This window comes from Galleria mellonella, unplaced genomic scaffold, assembly GCF_026898425.1.
Source record: "Galleria mellonella isolate WM207_F2 unplaced genomic scaffold, CSIRO_AGI_GalMel_v1 utg36, whole genome shotgun sequence".
Classification (NCBI taxonomy): Eukaryota; Metazoa; Arthropoda; class Insecta; order Lepidoptera; family Pyralidae; genus Galleria; species Galleria mellonella.
In genome coordinates this window covers 2,308,876-2,329,913 of record NW_026442086.1, presented here as the reverse complement: position 1 = coordinate 2,329,913, position 21,038 = coordinate 2,308,876, and the positions used below count along the sequence as shown (strand labels likewise).

Genomic DNA, 21,038 nt, shown 5'->3' with positions numbered 1-21,038 from the left:
TCACGATGGTTCCCACGAAGGGGGAACCACGTGGAGGTTGATCTAATAGGACATATTGCTAGCAATGGGGCTGTCAAACTCCATTGCTGACAATCCCTTTCCCCCTTCCTAGAAGGGTTAGGTGGGGCCTCCTCGGAGCGGACCCCTTTGCCTTGGCATTAAATCCTAAGGCAAATACCCCTAGGCTACTGGCTCTGAGCTCTCCCCTCATTTGGGTGAGGCCTGGTCTTCAACTCTTCTTTTTTATACTCTTCTTATAAGTAGTAGTCGCGTAGAACATGGTCTTTTCTCTCCGGATATATATAATATTGTTATTTTTTAATATATAATCTATGCCGGGTTAAAAAAATTAAATAACATTATTGTGAACTAAAGTACCGAACTGTAGAGGGTGGTAGGGACGACAAAATTTGAATAGTTTACCGGTAGTAAATGTGTAAATCTGACACTGATAATAATAGAAGGATGTGACGTCTTACAATGGAATGATTAACATGTTTAATCTTTTTTATTCTCGCTGGGTGTACTAAATGTAATACGCGGCTTTAGATCATGGATTGTGACAAAAAAATCAACAAAAGACTTTATTAGCTGATTAGAAATTAATGCTGGTTGATGTGCTCTCTTTGTACTGCAGTAGTTTTAGTTTCAGATTGTATTAAATATTTTAATGATTTTTGTATGTCAATACAATGTCTTCTTAGATTCGCGAAATAAAATTAAATATATAGTTTTTTTCCAATTTTTTATTAAATTAGATATAAAATTTTGTTATCATCAGTGAAGGAGAAATTGAAATACTTTCTTTTTATTTACCTACCTGTCTTCGTTGCTCGAAATTAGTTCAATGAACTCAATCTTAGTGATAAGAGGAGGTCACGTAAGGTGATGTCGGTGCAATATATCAAAACGTACTTATAATGTTTACTGAGTTTCTTGCTAGTTTTTCTTAGCTGAATTTGCTTATTGAACTGGACGGTGGAAAATGCCATAAGGCATGAAGCTCATAATTTATACAAATTTTATTATGCAACAATTAAATAAAAAAATGGCATCAAGCTGACGACTTACTTGATAGAACATATCCATAGTAATGTTGATGTATATCACAGAATAAATATACTGTGACGCGCACGGTATCATGCGTTGCCATTCCTGACTAACATATTATGTTTCTATAATCTTGTAATAACACTGTCATTTATTTTAAATCTAAAGTAAATCAATTGAGTTTTTTCTAATTTATCGAAGCACGACATCGTCCATTTTTATTATCTTGAATAAAAGTATTAGGAGAATATATATAATTTTCCATTATAGTAAATCTAAAATAAAAAATAATTTATGATGCTTATTAAATTTTTATTTTTTATTATCTTTAATTAAATAATATGATTAAATGCTGAATATTTTCTTAAAAATTTTACAAAACCTTGGCGAAATTATATTGTATGCACATAATTTTACTTTTCAACTAAATACATAATAATTATTAATTAATTTGAACAGTTTTGTTGTAAAAGTGATCGAATTAACTCATTATTAGGTACCAAGAAAAAACTTTGAGACGAGAATAACCTTTAATTCTTGAGTAAGTTATCTATGTGTCACTATCTATTAAAAATATTTCTTGTTTATAAGTTAAACAATTACTGCATAAACAAAGATAAAAGACTCTTTAATGAAAACAAAAACAAGGTACCTACCTACCATCATCGCAAATCACACATCAGTTCATTATAGGCGTATTTAAAAAAAAGACTTGTTTTTTTTTTTAAAAGGCGCATAAATACATTTTAGATACATCTTCGCACATAACTGGAATTTCCCATCGAATCCTGGCGTGAACACTGGACTATTTTAAGACAGACCCAGTAAAAATGGGTCAGTTTTATCCTTTTTTTTTTTTAATTCGGTATATTTAATATTTCAAAAGAAGTCCATGATTAAAAAGTTTAATCATTACTGCTTAGCCGTATCCCTGTCTACTCCGTATAATATAAAATTTTGAAATAAATATGAATGAACCTGTTGCACGCAGGCTGCATCTTTTATGTAAAAAAAAAAAAACTTATAATTATGTTGAGTATAATAGTTGCGTTGGTGTAGAATAGATTTCGTTTTCAATTGCACACTAAAATCCTTTTAATAAAATTGAGAGTACAAATGTACTGTTTTTTTTAATGGATGATAATAGAATGGTAACTGCCTGTACTAATCGTAAACGCTGGCGGGGCACCAGTGACTGATAGCCCATCGTGATGAATATACCTGGAATTGAGCACAATGGTTTCCAGGGGGGACCACGTGGACTAGTAGCCCGCATTACTAATAACCCCTTCCTCTCCGGGGGAAGGGATTGTTAGTAATGGGAAGGTTAGTACTCATTGCTATCAATATACTTTACCAGGTCGACCTACACACGGTTCCCCCTGCAAACCATCTTGACTAATTTATCGTTGAATTTGTCACAATGGGCTAGCTGACGTGTCTTCATCCTCATCTCTCATGACTGGTGACCCGCCAGTGTATACCGATAGCGCAAGCGGGGTTCCATTACCATCCATTAAAGACCCCTTCCTCCCCCAATGTGCTGATGTTATCAATCTAATGAAATGGGAAGTAATAACCAAATGACAACGTGTGCGTAAAAATCTTCTGTGATGTTACGTTACTCCTGGATAATAAAGTATTACCCAGAAATTATATAATATAATTATTAATAGTATTACTATTAGGTTGTTATATACAAATACTTTTTTACTATTCAGTATGAAACCGAAGCATAAAAAACACTACATAGATGTAAACTCGGTTCATTATTATATTAACATGTTTTGCGTAACGAGCGACGTGTTAAGTGTCCACATAACCCTCACATATATATATTAATTACCACGTCATTACTCCATATCAATTCAATTTGAAACACTTTGAGAATTGTAATAATAAATGTGAATTTAAATTTAAAATTCAAACATTGATCCACACGAAAACTTCAAGTAAATATATATCAATAAATAGATATTACTTACATAGATAAATAGATATAGAATGATATTATCCTTACTAATAAAGTCAATGTATCTCTTCCAGTATATATACAATAGATGAGTCGTCGTAGCTGGTCATTAATAAAAGTAATAATTAATTACTTTAAATATTACTTTTTATTTTTAATAAGACAGTCTTTCTTTTATTTATAAATAAATAGACGTTAGACGTTATTATAGAAGTATGTATAAAGATTTTCTTCGGTCTTACCACAAAAATTAAAAAAAAAAATTATCTGAACAGAGTTTAACAAAACTCTGTCTAAGATTATTTTGTCGGTATAATAATGTTTAGTTAATATCTGTAGATTTTCATATTATATTAAACGCCTTTCATTTTTATTATTTTAATAAGACAGGCTTTGTTGAATAATAACTATTGTAAATCTATATTGTGATTTTTATACCGGCTTTACTCACGTTTTAAATACGGGGATACCTGACTAATTTGGAACTCGATAAGTCTTTATTCATAAGCGCAATTTACAATCGTGTCGCGAGCAGTATGAATAAAGCCGATTTAAATGATTGCAAGACTTTCTTTAATTTAAACACAAATAGACGGTAGACTCGCTTTTATGATATGACGTCTAAAGATATATTGGTTGCATATATAATTATATTAATAATATTAATTTAATTTTTGTGATGAATAGAAGGGGCCATAAATGATTTGCTACAGTCTGACTATATATCGGTAGTTATATGAATATGTGAAAAAGAAAACCTATACTGTACACTCTATGTTTAAAGATGTAGCCAATCTCAAGACAGTACTCCTGTCTATATATTAATTTGAAGTTTTTGATCGTATTTATTAAATACTCTTCATAAGAGAAACACAAATTTTATTTATTTTAACAGTATTTCCTAACCGATACGACATCATAACCTTCAAGAAAAAAGCATATTCTTTTTTAAAAGGTCGACAGCACACCTGCAATGCCTTTGGTGTTGTGGGTGATCATAGGCGTCGGTAACTCGGTAGTCACTTACCATCAGTGAGCCGCATGCTCGTTTGTCCCTGTGTTATAAAAAAAAAACACTTTGCCTCAAAGAAATGTTACTTTGCAAAGAAAATATATAGACATTATTATTTGCTTGCACTTTACTCGGTATAACGACAGTTCTTATATTTTTGTAAACAATAGCCTGTGCTATTTAGTATATCACTCGGCAACTTTATCTCATTAGGTCTGGTGGAAGAGAGTTAATTACAAATCAGTATCATTTTAACTCGCTATACGAAGCGTGGTGTTTATTAGACAGATCAGTGCCTAGTGTAGGATCTACCAATGTTTTTTGTAGCAAAAACTAGAAAGTGTATGATAAAATTTGTCTAAACAGTCAAAAAGTGAACGTTAATAGGCACCTATTGTAATTATAGAAAGGAATGGAGTTCCAATATTATGGAAACTTCGAACGGCAGGTGACAATTAGAATACAAGAACAACCATGGTGGGACGAGGAGGACACCCTATCTGACAGACGTATAAACGGTGAGAGACCTCAATAGAGACAAATTATAATTGAAAAATAATTGTAAAATAAAATATATTTTTTGTGATGTAACTACAATTTACGGTTTTTAGATTTTTCAATTTACTTGTGTTGTACGATATTGGTTCTTGCCAAATTTCATAATTTTAAGTCAACAAAAAATACCCTATAGGTTTTGATTACCTTGCAACTGTCAAAATGTACTCTATAAACGCTTTAAGTGTTTGCGGACTTGAGCGGATCTTGGCAGACGGACAGACAGACGAACAACAAAGCGATCCTATAATATATTAATATATAAAATTCTCGTTTTTCCGATATTCAGATTTATATTATTCAGAATAAATAAATAACTTACGTACAATTATACCTAGTAGGTATAGTACTCATTTATACTCGCAATACTGATATCATTATTTACGTGAATACTTTAGCCCTATAGTTAGGTATATAGCGTTTAATAATATTTAGATATTAATATTGTATTTTATTAATATTTAAATGAAAATAATTTTAAGATCACAGTTATTAGTTGTGAATAAATATTGTAGAAAACAATATTAAAATATGAAAATTCTTATTATATTTGTATAATTAAAAATGTCGAAGTAGGGATAATAAAGTGGTAAATTAATTAGCAAGAACATTGGCCTCGGTATGCCAATGGAGAGTTCTAACTCCATTCGGATGATGGTTTTCCAAATAATAATCAAATAAATATTAGAGTATGATTTTTATATTGCAATAGTATGTATTTTTGTTTTATTTTATATATATATCTATCAAAAGCGGTAAATTTTAAGTAGAGGTTGCGGATTTTTCTGAGTAATCTGTCAATGTTATTTACATTTACATTTATCAAACTTTTAAATAAAAATATATTTATAAATTACACATTATAACTCCTTTGTCGCTATTTGTTTATTTTGCGACATTTTGTTTGTGCATCATATCTAGGTTATCAAGCTCAATTAGACTAACGTAAGTCGCGAGTTTACATGTCTAGATATTATAATAGATAAGCATTGTTTTATTACGCAGCAATAGTGACAATTAAATACTTACCTACAGATGGATCTAAAAGTTGACTTTAAACATTTACTACAGGATCAGCAAACATATATTCATACGTATGACATGTTTTTCGCGAGTGTTCGATTATAGGGTAAGTGATTTTAAGCAAGACTTTTAAAATTTAAAAAATTTAAAAATTTTAAATACCGTAAAAATAACACAACGCTCAGTACCTTGACTTTTCAGCAGTGGAATTTTTTGCTAGGTAGAAATTAGAAAGCATTTCTTAAATTTTTTATTATCTACCTTTTATACTTACCTATATTTACAACGACAGTTATTTTGTTGACAAATAAGTATTAGGCAACAAAACAACAACCAAAAGAACGAATGCTCTAGCTGAGCTGCAATTTTTAAAATACAAAAAACCTATACATGTAGGTTTTCAAACCTATACACATGAGTTTACACTGTATATAAATAAGTGAAGTATTTGGCTGAAATTAATTATTGATGTCCACAATTATATGCATGTATAAACATATGTACTAAAATTATTTTTTTATATTGGTTTAGTACATTAACCAAATGACTCTTTATTTTTAAATTCAATTTGATTAGGGAAATGTACTACTTATGGATAGGTATATGAATAGGATGGAACTCGACAGTATCCGTCTAGACAGTGCAAAAAGGGATGATATCGATTTGTCAGCAGGACACCTAATTTTAGAATAACTTTGGGAAGCCTTCCGTTGTGTTCGATGCAAATATGAAAAATCCTATAAATGGTGTATATATAATAAGACAAATTAATACAGTAATACTATAAACATATTACATAACGATTTTATCTGTAGTAAGAATCATGTAATTATGGATCACAAATACTTGAGTAGGTAATAATTTTCTATTACATTATGCCGGCTATTAAGACTGGTTAGTTGTATAAAAAAATTAGTTTTAGTCTCTTATCTGTAAATAATCATAATATCCCTTATTGCTGTAGATACAATTTGATAATAATTTTTATATTAAAATTAATTGCAATTTTGTACATACGGAACAGATTAAAAACAGTGTATAAATAAGCTTTACAATAATTTCATTTGTTTACAACTAATGATTTTTTACTATATCATTATTTTTAACAAAATATAAAATATGAAACATTACGAATATCAAATTTATTTTAATTATATTATATTTATTTTATTTTTTATTTTAATGTTACATTTGGAATCAACAGCTTATATCTAGAACAATGAAAAAATATTATATTTACACCATACATTAGCTAATAACAGATTCCCAATTTGTATACCAGACAATATTACGCTTAGTTTTGGAAGGTAGGTTAAATTAAATAGAAAAAAAATATATATAAAATAAAATCTGTGGAGATTCTTATTTGAAACATCGCATCACTGGAAGTTCGGCAATAATTAGTGTAAAAGTGTGTATTATTTGTGTGTATAGTGTTGCGTGAATGGTGGTGTACAAAGATACAAAATTACATGTGGTGTAAAAAATGTGCGCGTATCGTTTTGTATGTATATATTATTTATAAAAATAATCTGCTAAGGTACTATAGTCTCAGTCATGTTTAAACTGTGGAATTACAGGATATGGAGGCTTAACACCATAGTTCTTATGAAAAGCATGAGGGGTTCTATGGGCGTTACATATATTCTACAATGTTGATGATGCTGTTTATGTTATAAGAGATGGTTACCATTTTTTATCATGTCATCGTTATGTTTTATAACACGGGGCAAACGAGCATGCGGCTCACCTGATGGTAATCACCTGCAACACTAGAGGCATAGCAGCTGTATTGCCGGCCTATTAAAAAGCAACTATAATAATATTTCTCATTTATTATACCTATTTGTTATACCTATATACGTATAGAAAAGGCTTCCTCTAGCGATTACCAAATTTCTCAGTCTCTGGTTTATCTTATCTATGGTACTGGTCAATTTTCTCGTCTTCTGCTTTTTTATTTCATCGAGAGAGTGAATTTATTTTACAAGTAAATAAATTATAAAGCATTAATAATTATATAGAAATAAAAACTATATAATAATGAACATTTATCTATCCTATTTATATAGCCTACTGTTGTACTAATATACCTTCGAGTTCTTTTTTTAATTTCTACCTCTAATATAATATTGGATCTTTTGTAAAGAAATAATAAAAAGCCTTTTATATCTTTTATGGTATCCACGTATAAAGCTGTGTAGTAAACCAACATTTTAATAGTCTCTCGCGATGGGATAGAGCCTTTCTGGGTCACAACTATAGCGGTAGTGCTGTTAATTGAAAAACGTCTAGGCAAACAAAGTAAATCCAATTTGATTGAGGCGACTGGTGTCGAAGGTTTGGTCCCATATTCTCTATACTATCCAATAAATTTTTAGGCACGAAGTAAATTGGTTTTCGTGCAGATGACTTGTTAGTAAATAAAATATTATAGCTCATATTATTATACATATATATATATATATATATATATATATATATATATATATATATATATATATATATATATATATATATATATTGTTAAGAATATATAATATATACTGTAATATACAATATATGATATAACTGTATATTATATTCTAGTATACTAGATATAAACCGCGGTGTTATCCATGTGAATTTAGCGTAGTTACACTGAGAGGTAAGTAAACCGAAGACATATCATATTATGCGAGCTAAGTTAAGCTATGCAAACTAAAATATTCAGATTTATACTAAAAATAAATTTATCGAAAAATTTAGTAATGAGACCCTGAATGTAGTATCATACTAAGAGTTGTGGTACGGATACAGGCAAGAAAAGTGGACCATTTAGGTTAATCAATTATTAAAATAATGTTACATTAGCATTTCGATATATTAAATTTGGCATGACAAAAATTTTCAATTTAGAAATATTCTATGGGTTCATGTATTGAATAGTGTCACTAGGCCTATCGAGCACATCATTCCCATAGAACCATAAATAATATAAATAAACAGCATTCCTTATATTTTTTTCATTTCATTCTCAATGAAGAAACAATTGAATTACAATTCCATTATTATGATATTAGAAAGTCATGGGAATAACAAAATATAATTAATGTATACTTAATAAGTTAAAAAAAATATATAAAGATGTTTAGCTGTTTTTTGAAATGTGTGAATATATTTTTTCAAGACGCCCACTTACTTTAAAATAAATTTCACGTAATAAAATAATAACACATTTTGTTGCTCTTGTTTTGAAATTATAAGTTATTAAGCAATAAATACTGGTACAATAACTACTGACAAAACGCCTCTTATGGGGGAGGCTTATGCTCAACACTGGAATACCTTTATAATTGTACTTATAGATAAATTAATATTAAAGTTAAATATTTTTAAACACAATCAATTTTTATATGTATATTTATCATATTATCTCATTAAGTCCTTTTGCGTATTTACAGAAAATTTATATTAATTATTTATTTATTATGATTTATTTCTAACTAGAGACTAGCTCCGGCTTCACATGGGTGCAATTTATAGTTCATTTATTATAAATTATAACTCATTATATTACAGTTAATTCTATGTGACATAAATATTTTGCCAAATGCCTAATAGTGCTTAGAATATAGGTGAAAAGGACTATATTGCGCATCCATCATTCATCCATTTAACATGTTAAGTTTTCCATCATGCGTAGCCTGGTGTAACTATACGTAAATAATAGTACAACCACAGGTACAACTAACACAATAACCTACCGCTAAATAAGTCTATTACACAAAATTTGTAAGGATTTTTTTGTCAATATTTACATGAGCTAGCAACGTCGTAGTAATTGTGAATTTTAAGAAAATATATTACGCACTCTTTTGACTATTATATTGCAGTTATTTCTTTTCTGTTTTATTCGGTTTCCTATGTTACAATATAACAATTTATGATATTCTAAATGAATTAAATTTTACACGTAGGCAAACTTATTTAAGTATTGACACTTATTAAAGCTGTTCCAAGGCAGACAAAGAGTCCAGAGAGCAACCTTGTTTCGCCTATTAAAGTCTTTCCAGAATAATTTTATCTATTTTATATACACTATTATTTATACCTGCTTCTTTAAAGCTGACGCTGAACCAAAGTTCAATTGGCAAAGCAGGTGTATAGGTACTGTTTACCTAAATTTTTTTTTTTTTATCGCTTTAAGTCCTGTTAGTATATTTAAATATGTGTACGCTACGGAAAAGTTTAAAATTATTTATTGTAGTTATATTAAGTCTGCTATTGATGAAGTTAGGTAGACAGGTAAACTTATTAAATACTAGTTATTTTCTGCAGCTTTGTCCGCGTAAAAAAAGAATCGTGTGTTCTAAGATAGGATATAACCTATCCTTGTATCAAATTTTATTAAAATCCGTATAGGACAAGCATAGATTGTTTTTTTTTTTAATTTGTACTACTGTTTTACATGTTCGATAAGTTCTATTGAATGCGATTGAAGCAGACTATCATTATAGTCTGCTTAATATTACTACTATATATCTATACAGTTATAAATTAGTTTAACAAATCCTTTTTAATACAATATCCACCTTTATTATTTTCTTTTTGTAACATTCACTTATTATTTTTTACAGGTAAGTGAAATATCACTGAATACGTTAGAGATGTACAGATTAAGAGGTGACTCTGTGAGCTATAGAGTCGAGGGGTCGTTCACTCCGCACTCGTACGCGTGTCAGTTAGGTAAGTGCTCCCTAATGTTAAGGGTAACGTCGCACACACGTACACTTATTACTTCACTAGTAGGCCTTAGTACCTTTTGTAGTCAGAGTTAAACAAAAGTGATGGTTACAATATATAAATATTTACAAGCACGCATCTCTACTGTTGATCAATTAAAAAACATAGACATTTTTTTTATTATAACACAAATAATGAGGTTTTTGGTCATAGTGGCCTTGTTTTTATGCGATACGTAACTACGTTTTATATGTATGTATATATATATATATATATATATATATATATATATATATATATATATATATATATATATATAGAAATTATAGATTCGAACTCAATTGAAGATATAAAATAGTCTATTTAATCAAGCAACTTTCGATAGAAAAAAGCCAATGTAAGTTTTTAATATAATTAATGTCCGAATAGAAATATTTAATGGATTGTTACATCCAATGAATGTATTGAATTATGCGATTATCTAAGTATTATTATTATTTAGCTGTAGGTATAAATCTTCCTTTAACCTCTTGTAAATTCGTAGGTAAAATTTGGTAGGCATACACAATTGTTATATAATTTATAATTATCGTGAACACATATAACAATTTCAATTCTCTTATCAGATGATTAATAACTCGAGTAATATTATCAAGGCTGTTTCCTACTTTCTAGGCGTCGCGTCGCGTCGAATGGTCGATTATAAAGTACTCATAACACAAGCGATTATACCGTGACGACAATGAACTGTGTATCGATAGGTTATCGCTACTCGAGTTAAGGTGGTCTTGACAATATTTTAATCTATAATATTATGTTATGGACTTTTATTATACGGGCGTATTGAACAAAACAAAATTATGTAGAAGTACTAAAGTTAAAATCATATCTCGACCTCTTTAATAATGTATGTAGTATACTGGGATACGTATATTTTTATACGTATCCCACAATATACTGGGATATTTCTATGCCCTTTAAAGATTGATGTAGGGCATGTCTTGTATATCAACGATAAGCACCGTGCTTATATTCATTTGGTCCAGTCGTAGCGGGAATCTTCATTTGTCGTAATAAGAGTTTTTGCTTTCTAACGGGGTTTCAACTAATTCTGACTTTATTTGCATTAACAGTCTTTGTAATTCTTACAGCACGCGGTCACCCTGATCTTTTCTGGTCTTCGACAGAGGAAGTGTTGTTATTTTTGTTGATAGTACAATATACGAACATACGGCTAATACTAGGCTTTTGAAGTGTCTGGAATATGACCGACTGCTTCATACCCACTTTGTGCAAGACGATCACTGCAATACTATTTTTTTTAACACCCCATTCTATATTGTAATTAAATATTGAACTCAAAAAAAATATGTGATATGGCGCGAAATCAAAAGAAGTTTTTAAAATAATAAACGTGCTCCAAATTCAAAATAATTAAAAAGTTGAAAATAAGAAAAGTGTTTTATGTAACAGTATTTATGGCCAGACTAGTTATATAATATCCATATATTATTTATAAGTAACACACACACACACAGAAAACCAATTTATAGGTTGTAACTTGTGATCAAAAATCAAATATTATAATTATTTTAAGAAAATAAATATCAGTATTACATAAAATTTATCAAAATAAAAACATAGAACCCTCCATGTGCGAGACTGACTTACAGTTGACTGGTTTTATTTATAATTTCTGGGAAAGGTAAACAAGGCACCAGCCCACCTGGCAGACAGTGGCAACCGTCATCAACAGACACGAATGTTACTTTGTTGAAAATTTATCGACTTACTAAATTTACTTACATATTATAAAAACATTTACTTTAAAATATAAGCACGAGTAGGTAGAGGTCAAACTTTCAAGTAGCTTTGGAACTAGTTCCCATTATTCACTTTAATATACTACATAGTAGCTGTAACTCGCGGTTATACTCAACCAATGAAGTACAAATAGATTTTTCTTTGTTAAAGATAATTAAAGAAATTATATTACTTAAATTTTGTCAATATTACTATGTGTACCGATAATCGCTCAAGTATTTTCAAAAACTGACAATTCGACTGTGTACTTTATTGATTTAAAACAATATTTTAAGTAATAAAAGTTATCAACGAGTAACTGAGGTTGTATTTTATTTAAGAAAAAATTGATACATTCTACTTCTTACTACTTCTATATTCTCAACAATGCTAAGGATATTTTACCACTAGATATAGCCCTTTTCTTTGATATACTCGTTAGTTGGTCTCCTAAATTGATCGAGAATCGAACCGAGATTTGACTAAATGCAACGTACTATGTAACGTAATTATTTTCTTTTTCTATTACCCTACGTTAAAGAGAACCATCAAGGCACATATAAAACACAAGTAATTCAATTTTAAATAATTTATTTACCATTTGAATGGTATTGCATGATAATATTGAATAAAGGGAAGATAATTATTCAATAGTAATTACATCTGTCTCTAAGTATTATTGCTTTTACTCACATTAAATATTATTGCTTTTTTTTTGACGTTACATCACAGCGCTTCATAAACTATAAAAAAAATATAATTAAATCCATAAATAGAACTTGGCTAATTATAGTTATATCATTACAGTGACAATGTTGATATCATTGTGTTTTCTGGCCTTTATTCGATTAGAAGAAGTAGAAATGTCCCAGATAGCGTTATGATTCGAGGTTTGTTATTGTTGTGTCCAATGTACATAAGATGACGAAGTAAGACGACAATTTGTCACCCACTGCTATTCATTGTTAGGCTGTTACAACAGGTGACTAAGAAATGCGAAATATACCACTACAAAACAATACTCAGAATAAAAACATATACTAAGCTGATTGATCGTCATGGTAATAGTAGGCTGATATCTCCTTGTAATGAAGAGAAGCTTGTGTCCTTACCAGAAATAGGATAATAATGATTTATATATGTTATAATATACTAACTATAACATAAAAATCAGAGGGAGACTTTGTACAAAAGTCGTTTGCTTGGGTACCTTTGTTCCATTCGTGTTTCAACCGTAAAGCAGTTATGTTTGCTTGGCTTCGGTTTGAAGGGTGGGATATGGTGTGAATTTACAGGGTACAGAGGAATAACACCTGAGTCCTCAGGAATGGAAACGCATGAGGGGTATCATGGGCGAAACAGTATAGTCTGTTATGTCCATGATACTGCTCATGTCTATAGGCGACGGTTACCATTTTTCATCACGTGGGCCGTCAGCTTATTTGCCATTCTAAGTTGTATAAAAAATATTATTTTCGGTATATGTATCTTCAGTAAACTTAAGATATATAAAATAAATGTTTAATTATTGAACCAATCAACTTTAAAGATCAACAATAATGTAATTAATAAACAATACTACATAATACTTTATGATGCTCTTCATACTATGATACTTTTCATGCATTTCCATTCTTGAAGAAAAGGTATCATGTCTTTCTGTCTGTACCCAATTATTTTACAGCCATGTGTGTATTATATGTATTATGTACATTGTATATACTTATCAGCAATGGTTATTACTTTCTATAAGATGGGCCGACGACTTATTTATCGATTCGTATAAAAAATATGTATGTATGATAGTTACTATTTTAATTTATAATTTATTACACAGTGGTTTGACAAACATTAATAGTTGCGAACGCCTACGTCGTAAATACAACTTCCCGATTGCTTTATGAGATCTGACCTTCGTATTTAATGCATGCATGTACAATCTATAAGGCAAATTTTTCATGTTGTCCAACCTGTTATTTGACCTGTTATATACAATAACATGATTATCCGGTGTTGGAAAACATGTTGATCTCTTGGCTGCTAGTTACAGATATATTTACTACTGGTCAACTAATAACGTCTAGATAGAACGTCTCCATACAATTTGTTCGACAAAAACAGCCTATCTTTTTTGAAGTGGTCGGCTTAAAAATGTATTAATCTTACAATTTATGTCTTTTATTGTACAAATCGTCGTTTTATTCATTTATATTAACTTAACTACTGTATTGATCATGTCCACAATGCGACCTTTTTTTAAATATTTCTTTTTCTATAATTTAAATTTCATTGTTTCTAATATCTGTCAATTCTTTCTGTTTTTTATGTGTTACTCACTATCTCTGTATCTTTCTTTCTAAATACATACTTTCAGTCTATTGCTTGGTTTCTATATTTCATCCTCAACTTTTACAAATTATGCAGACTTTTGTACACTTTGACCAGAGATTGAACATTTTAATTTAATAATTTGTAGTATGATTAAACGTATCATCAAACAATTACCTGAAAATGTTTTGGGGCGTTTTTCTAGATGTAGATAGCACAGTGCTACCTAATAGATACACAATTTTATTATACCTATTCGTATTTGAAGGGAAATCGATAGTTAATTGTAGATACTTTTTTATTATTCATAAAATATAAAAACGCCTTTTTATACGAATTAGAACAACAAACAAGCTGACGGCAGCTATCCTAATGTAAATAGTTAAAGATGATCTTTATATATAAACAAGATAATATTGACATCACAAAACACACAGTCACACCCACGGTACCCCCCATGCTTATGATGAGGACTAAAATGAATTTTCATAGTAAGTAACTACAATAAATACCCCATTCCTCAAAAACATACAACTATAAGGCAAGCATGAATCTCTGGCGGCATTCAATCAACATTGTATAAAGTCCCTCTGGTTAAACACTACGAGTATGATAGGGAATCATGAATTTCCATGAATGGCAACTCATGAAGGGTCTTGCTATACTCTGTACCCTGTAATTTCATAAAGTTAATTTAATTTTCATTTATTTATATTAATACAGTGCATCTATGGTTTAATTCTTTTACTTTTTTACTTCATATATTTTTACTGTACATTTCAATAGATCTAAAATATGTAGAAATAAAATGTTTATGATCAAAATTTAAGGAGTTGAAATATAATAAATATATTGTTAAAGCTATATCCTATTTAATTTCTAAATACCACAATATGTTTCTTGGGTAAGTATCTATTATCTTAAAGATAAAATTATCCATACTATATCCCTTTCGTCCTTTTTGTGCCGATAATTATTATTTTCTGATTATATTTTAACAAAAAATCAGATCGTTGAACTCTTTTGTACGACAGTTTGGGAAAAATCCTGTTATGTACTTTAATATGATATTTAATATAATTATTATTCCTTTGTTTCTTGTGTTTCACATACCCTCATGAACTCTGCTATCAAAAACCACATTACTACTTACCGATTGAAAAAGCATTAGACGACTTCTAGCTTACCATAAATATGGTTATTAGGAAATATGGTTTTATTTCCTCTCACCTTCCATAAATGATCGTAAAATCCATCAGCGTTATCATTGTCGATCAAAGATACCAGTCGCCGTTCAGTGGCAAAATCTGTCCATTTCCCTCAGGGTTTATTATATCCGTATCCGTATCACGGCTGGTGCTGGTGGGGTCGGGCGTCGTTTCCCGCGGCAGTCGCAGGAGGGCGTTCGGATCGGTTGGACGCTGTGCCGCTCCGTCTGACCGCGCTGCACATGCGACCGCGTGACGAATACGATGACGAGCCTCCCGCGTCCGGTAATGCGTACCCGCTTTCTACGGTTGAACAGTACAGAAACTGCCGTCTGTCTCTGAGCCGTTATTGACATGTGTACGTCTGTTTACTCGTTAGCGTTTAAACTTTTTCACGGTTATCAATACCGACTGAATCGTATGCGCTTCAGCTGAAGGATTGCGAAACTGTACAAGTGAAGTTTAAAAATACATTGGCACTAGTGCGTGGTGACGCCCGTCCGAGATGTGTTCGTGCAGTAAATTCTACGATTTCTGTAGGAACTCTTGCGGAGCAGGTAAGATCTTCGTGGTATTATATATTTTAATTGTAAATGTGTAAGTCTTGTTAAAAAAGGTAATAAATAATAGAAACTACTACGTAACTCTGTCACTATAAATGTTTATGATTTCATTGGGAACCTCAGTGAAAAAAAAAATACATATTGAAGTGTTTACAATTTACATATTATTGCACGTGACCGTATCTACATGTATGTACCGACAACTCTTTAATTCATAATTAAAATTTCTACTCAACCAAATAATTGAAGAATCTTCTAAAGTATAAATAGGTTGATATTTAAATAAAATTGATGCTGTACAGCAAAACAAAAATAAACTAATAAAAGATTGAAAAATACTTTCTGACAACTCGATCCGATGGGATTCAAGCATTTAATAATTCATGATATCCAAATGTAGAGGTACGCATTTTAAATATTTTCAAATATAAAAATAAATATTAGCAATAGACACTATTTATAAACAAATTAACTTGATTGGCGGTTTAAACTTTATTGACGTATTATTTATATGAATATATATTAAAATATATAAATTATTATATTTAATGTTTTGCAATAATAAATAAATACTTTAAATATAATCATTTATATATTTTTATATTAAATATTAATTTGTCAGTTTGAACTTGTTGAAAAGCATAAACATATATAAAAGATAAGCTATTTCCAATTAGGTAGTATTTAAAAGCTAAAAAAATGCCTCCTCGTAAATCACCTATTTAACTCTTTATATCCAACCACAATTACCTATTAGTTGAAGAACTTCATTTATTGAGATATAATACATTGGTATCATACATTCACATGTAATACGGCTACCTAAATACGTATAGACACACTCACTGCGTATAAAATTAACTTCAATGATAATTATAACTTTAGCTAGGTAGCTAGCTAGATATTAAGTAGGTCTTAATAAATAAAAATATACCTACACTATCAACTCTTAACTTGGTATTTCTATTTAATCAACTGGACGAAAAACTGCATCTATTGAGGTGTATTTATTGGTTGATATTTAAATAGTAGTAGGTAGCAAAATGCCGTATAAAATAAATGTAGGCACACATTACTTGTAGAATAATGTTCTTTGATAATTTTAGTTAGAAAGGGAGAATACTTAAAGATGCAAGAGCTTTAAATATTAGATATAAGTACTACTTATGTACTAATTTACTAATGATCACTGGATTATGTACTAAACTCACTGCAACATAAACATTATCTCTACTTGTAAGTACGAGTGGATACTTTAACAAATCAAAATTATCGTTGACAATAACGGAATTATTATACAAATAACACAAGGTTTACTAGTACGCAAATTGCAACTGAAAGGTCTTTTTGACGCCTCAATACATACATGCAAAAAATATGAACATATGCCTATTTATGAATACCTACGCGCCAATTAAAACTTTAGAAATAGTAAATATATAAAACCGGTAATAACATATGTATAAAACTGGTAAAAATAGGATAAGTTGTCTAGGCAAAAATATAAAAAAGAAAATTGAAAAAAGTAGTTTAGAAATTCGGAAAACACACTGAGAACGCTATTGGCACGAATAGTTGAAACATATGGTTTTAAAAACTTTGTGATCGATTTGCCGAAAAGTAAATTTTCTCAACAATTAATAACTAAGATTTTTAAATAAGAAATATCTTTAAGAAAATATTTTTCAAAGCATAGTACAAGTTTTAGAAATTCTTTCTCTATAGGGTTGATTTTATGTCTTGTTGGACTACTATCTTTTATACAACTTATAAAAATATAAAGAAAGATTTTTTTAAATACCTATTAGAAAAAATTGTTTCTAGTTAAAAGTAATAGGTTTTCATATTTACAATTAAATTCATATTTATAGGTTATATTATTAGCTTTATATATTATATTACTACTATTTCAGTGAACTGAATCACCACTTATTTAATGTGTGTTCTTTCATTTCCGTTCCAAATTGTATGATAAACAATCTCATCACAGTCCTTGACTACGCAAACGAAGCCGGGGCAAGTTGCTAATAATATATATATTTAATTTTGATTTTTTTTAACCGCTTAGGTCTAGTATCAGAAAGAGAACGTATCACCGTCACGCTAAAATTCATGGCCACTATTCAAAAAGATTATTTATATACTTGACTGCAATATAGTCGTCAACATAATATTAACAAAAATAAAACCTTTAATGATGTTGATGATGATAAACAAATCATGTTATGTTGGTGCAATAAAGTGTTAAAAATAAAATAAATAAATATAACAAACATTAAAAAAAAATGATACTCCTGATGCATAAGCTTATTTAAGGGAGATTTTTGTACCCACCCTATAATTACCTGATGCTCATCCTAGCTCTCTAAAGATATGTCTGAAAGTACATATGTATGCGTTTTTATAAAGGGCCAAGACCCCTTGGAAAGGGTTTGTTAATAATGAGTTCAAACAGCCCCAGTGCTAGCAATATACCCTGTCAGGTCGATCTCCACACACAGTTTTCCTTGGAAATCATTATGGTTAGTTCTTGTCGAATTCTTGACAATGGGCCGATTGACCAATAGTGAAGGCGGTTACCATTCCATACATTAAAAAAAAGACCCACTGGAAAATAATTTTAAATACGCCAATAAATATATAAATATATTTCTTTTATTCAAGTTTTAAAATGAAAAATGGGAATGGCATGCATATGAAACAAAGACTGTCATAAACTTCATATTGATAAAAACTACAATCAATCGCAGTATTTTTAAACAGACCCTACAAGAAGCATCCATTCACTAGTATGACCGATATGACAACCATCGTTGTGTTCAACCGTATTATAGAGAGCCCAACGACCCGGTTTTCCACGCAGCCACCAGTTTGAGCATTATAGTGAATATGACTTGCTTTAAAATATCCGACTACGACAAAACATCGATATGAAATTAAATGTGGCAATAAGTCGTACTTCAATGATTATTCATTGCAAAATAAAAAATCATAAATAATTCAAAACAATTTATGTCAATTTAAAAGAATTACTAATTATTAAAATAACAGAAATGTCATTGTTTTCATAATAAATAATGATAGCAAGTAATCTGCACTCATAGAAATTCAGTCTAATTAGTATTTTATTTTACCAAGTATTTTTGTTATTAATATATTCTTCTATCCTGTGGTAGGCTTTCCCAAAGATTCTTTATGACAGCTTTTAAATTTCTTTCTGGTAAGTCCACGATAAATTTTGGCAATTTGTTATAACACCTTATACACAATTTCTTAAAACTGAATTACCGAATTTTTTCAATGGACGTAGTGGTGACAGATAATTCTCCTTATTGCGTAAGTGTTTATTGTTATTGATACTTTAGTAAAGAATTTTAATTTAATGCTCTGATAATAGTCTTTCTTATGCATATTATATATGTAGCTGACATGTGCTACATAATGTGTTGGTATTACTATCAAGACGTAATGCAATACGTATTTACTACATTTTAATTCCTATTTGTTATATTTGTCCTATTACCGTGTCGGTCCCGATATAAAATGGGCCACCCCTTCCTTTTTCGTGGGTATCGTAAGAGGCAACTAAGGGAGCTTGTGGTGGGGGGATAGGCAGTAGCGTCCCTCTTAAAACATCTATAAAAGCCTAACTGTGGTTGCCAACCCGCCTACCAAGCGTGGCAACTACTGGCAAAACTGGTGTCCTCTTATAGGGAAGGCTTATGTTCAGCAGTGAATAGTTAAGGGCTGAAATAATAATAAAAAAATCTATTTTGATACTTTAAAATGCAACCTCAGTAAGGTTACGAAGTAACAGAAAAACGTTATTCTTATATCGTCCGTTCTGGCTCGCTACCCTACGCATTCCATTTTTCGCTCTGGTGACCCCAAGTTCGTTTACCATAGTTACATTGTCTTTACGCTAGACTGTAGTTTGGTTATGCTATATGCTTTGCAATTCAATTAAAACCTCAGTTATCACGACCCAATTAACCTTCCTTCCTGAGATTCTAATTGTCTGAGATCATAATCTAGACAGGTTTAATCGAACTAATTGAGAACAATCTTTGGAAGTATAAACTAAAGGTCACATGTACGCCCACTAAAATATAATATTTTTTTTTTATCAACGTTATTTAAATTATTTATATTTTAATCTCTTTATATGCCCAATTCCAATTAACGTTAACAAATAAAAACCTTTATTATTTTCGTTCCCTTTAATCATTATTTATTATTTCAAATAGTACTTTTAAGGTTCTAATATTCACAAATATTTCTAAAGAACTCTAAAAATGAAATAAAGTGTCTACTAAAACAGGTCTATCCTTAGAAAGAAGTTATTTGTCTTTCAAGATATTGCAAGTAATTTGCATATTGTAAGCGAAAGGAAAATACTTTAACGAAGGCTTTTCCTTTGTCAGAATGTCGGTCAGTCACGTAACATGTATGTTAATTATTTTCCGAAGCTAATCTTCGTGTAAGTTTGCGGCAAGCCAGCAACTTGCAAGGGTTCACATTGTTTACCAGCTCCACTGGTGGTGTGCGGTAATATAACAGTGGTAATACATGGTAATTTGCACGTTTTAAGCGTACAACACCATCAGTCGCGTCGCCTCGCAGAACGTGCTTTGCATCAGCTTGTTTTGATTATTTCTTGAGAAATACGTCTTTCGTTATTTTAGCAATTCACTAATATAATCGAACTGCTTCTACTTTATTATTTGGTCTTCTTTGTATATCAGACCTATTTGTATTCTTAATTTAAAACCTGAGCGTATCAATACGCGTCAGTTAAA

The 21,038-nt window shown here is 30.1% G+C and overlaps 1 protein-coding gene across 5 annotated transcripts in view; it reads left to right on the top strand.

Annotated features, from left to right (window-relative positions):
* LOC113520493 (uncharacterized) overlaps nucleotides 1–21,038 on the top strand; it is a 65,094-nt gene that overhangs the window by 6,649 nt on the left and 37,407 nt on the right. The window contains exon 2 of one of the 5 annotated variants that reach the window (XM_026905833.3): nucleotides 10,232–10,340. The exons of 2 other annotated variants lie outside the window; for them this stretch is intronic. In XM_026905833.3, the coding sequence (XP_026761634.1) occupies nucleotides 10,262–10,340 (79 nt within the window). In that variant the 5' untranslated portion in view covers nucleotides 10,232–10,261. Of the gene's footprint in view, nucleotides 1–4,297; nucleotides 4,553–10,231; nucleotides 10,341–15,859; nucleotides 16,234–21,038 lie in introns of those variants that run through there. 2 more of the 5 variants (XM_026905832.3, XM_026905835.3) reach the window with 2 other exon arrangements.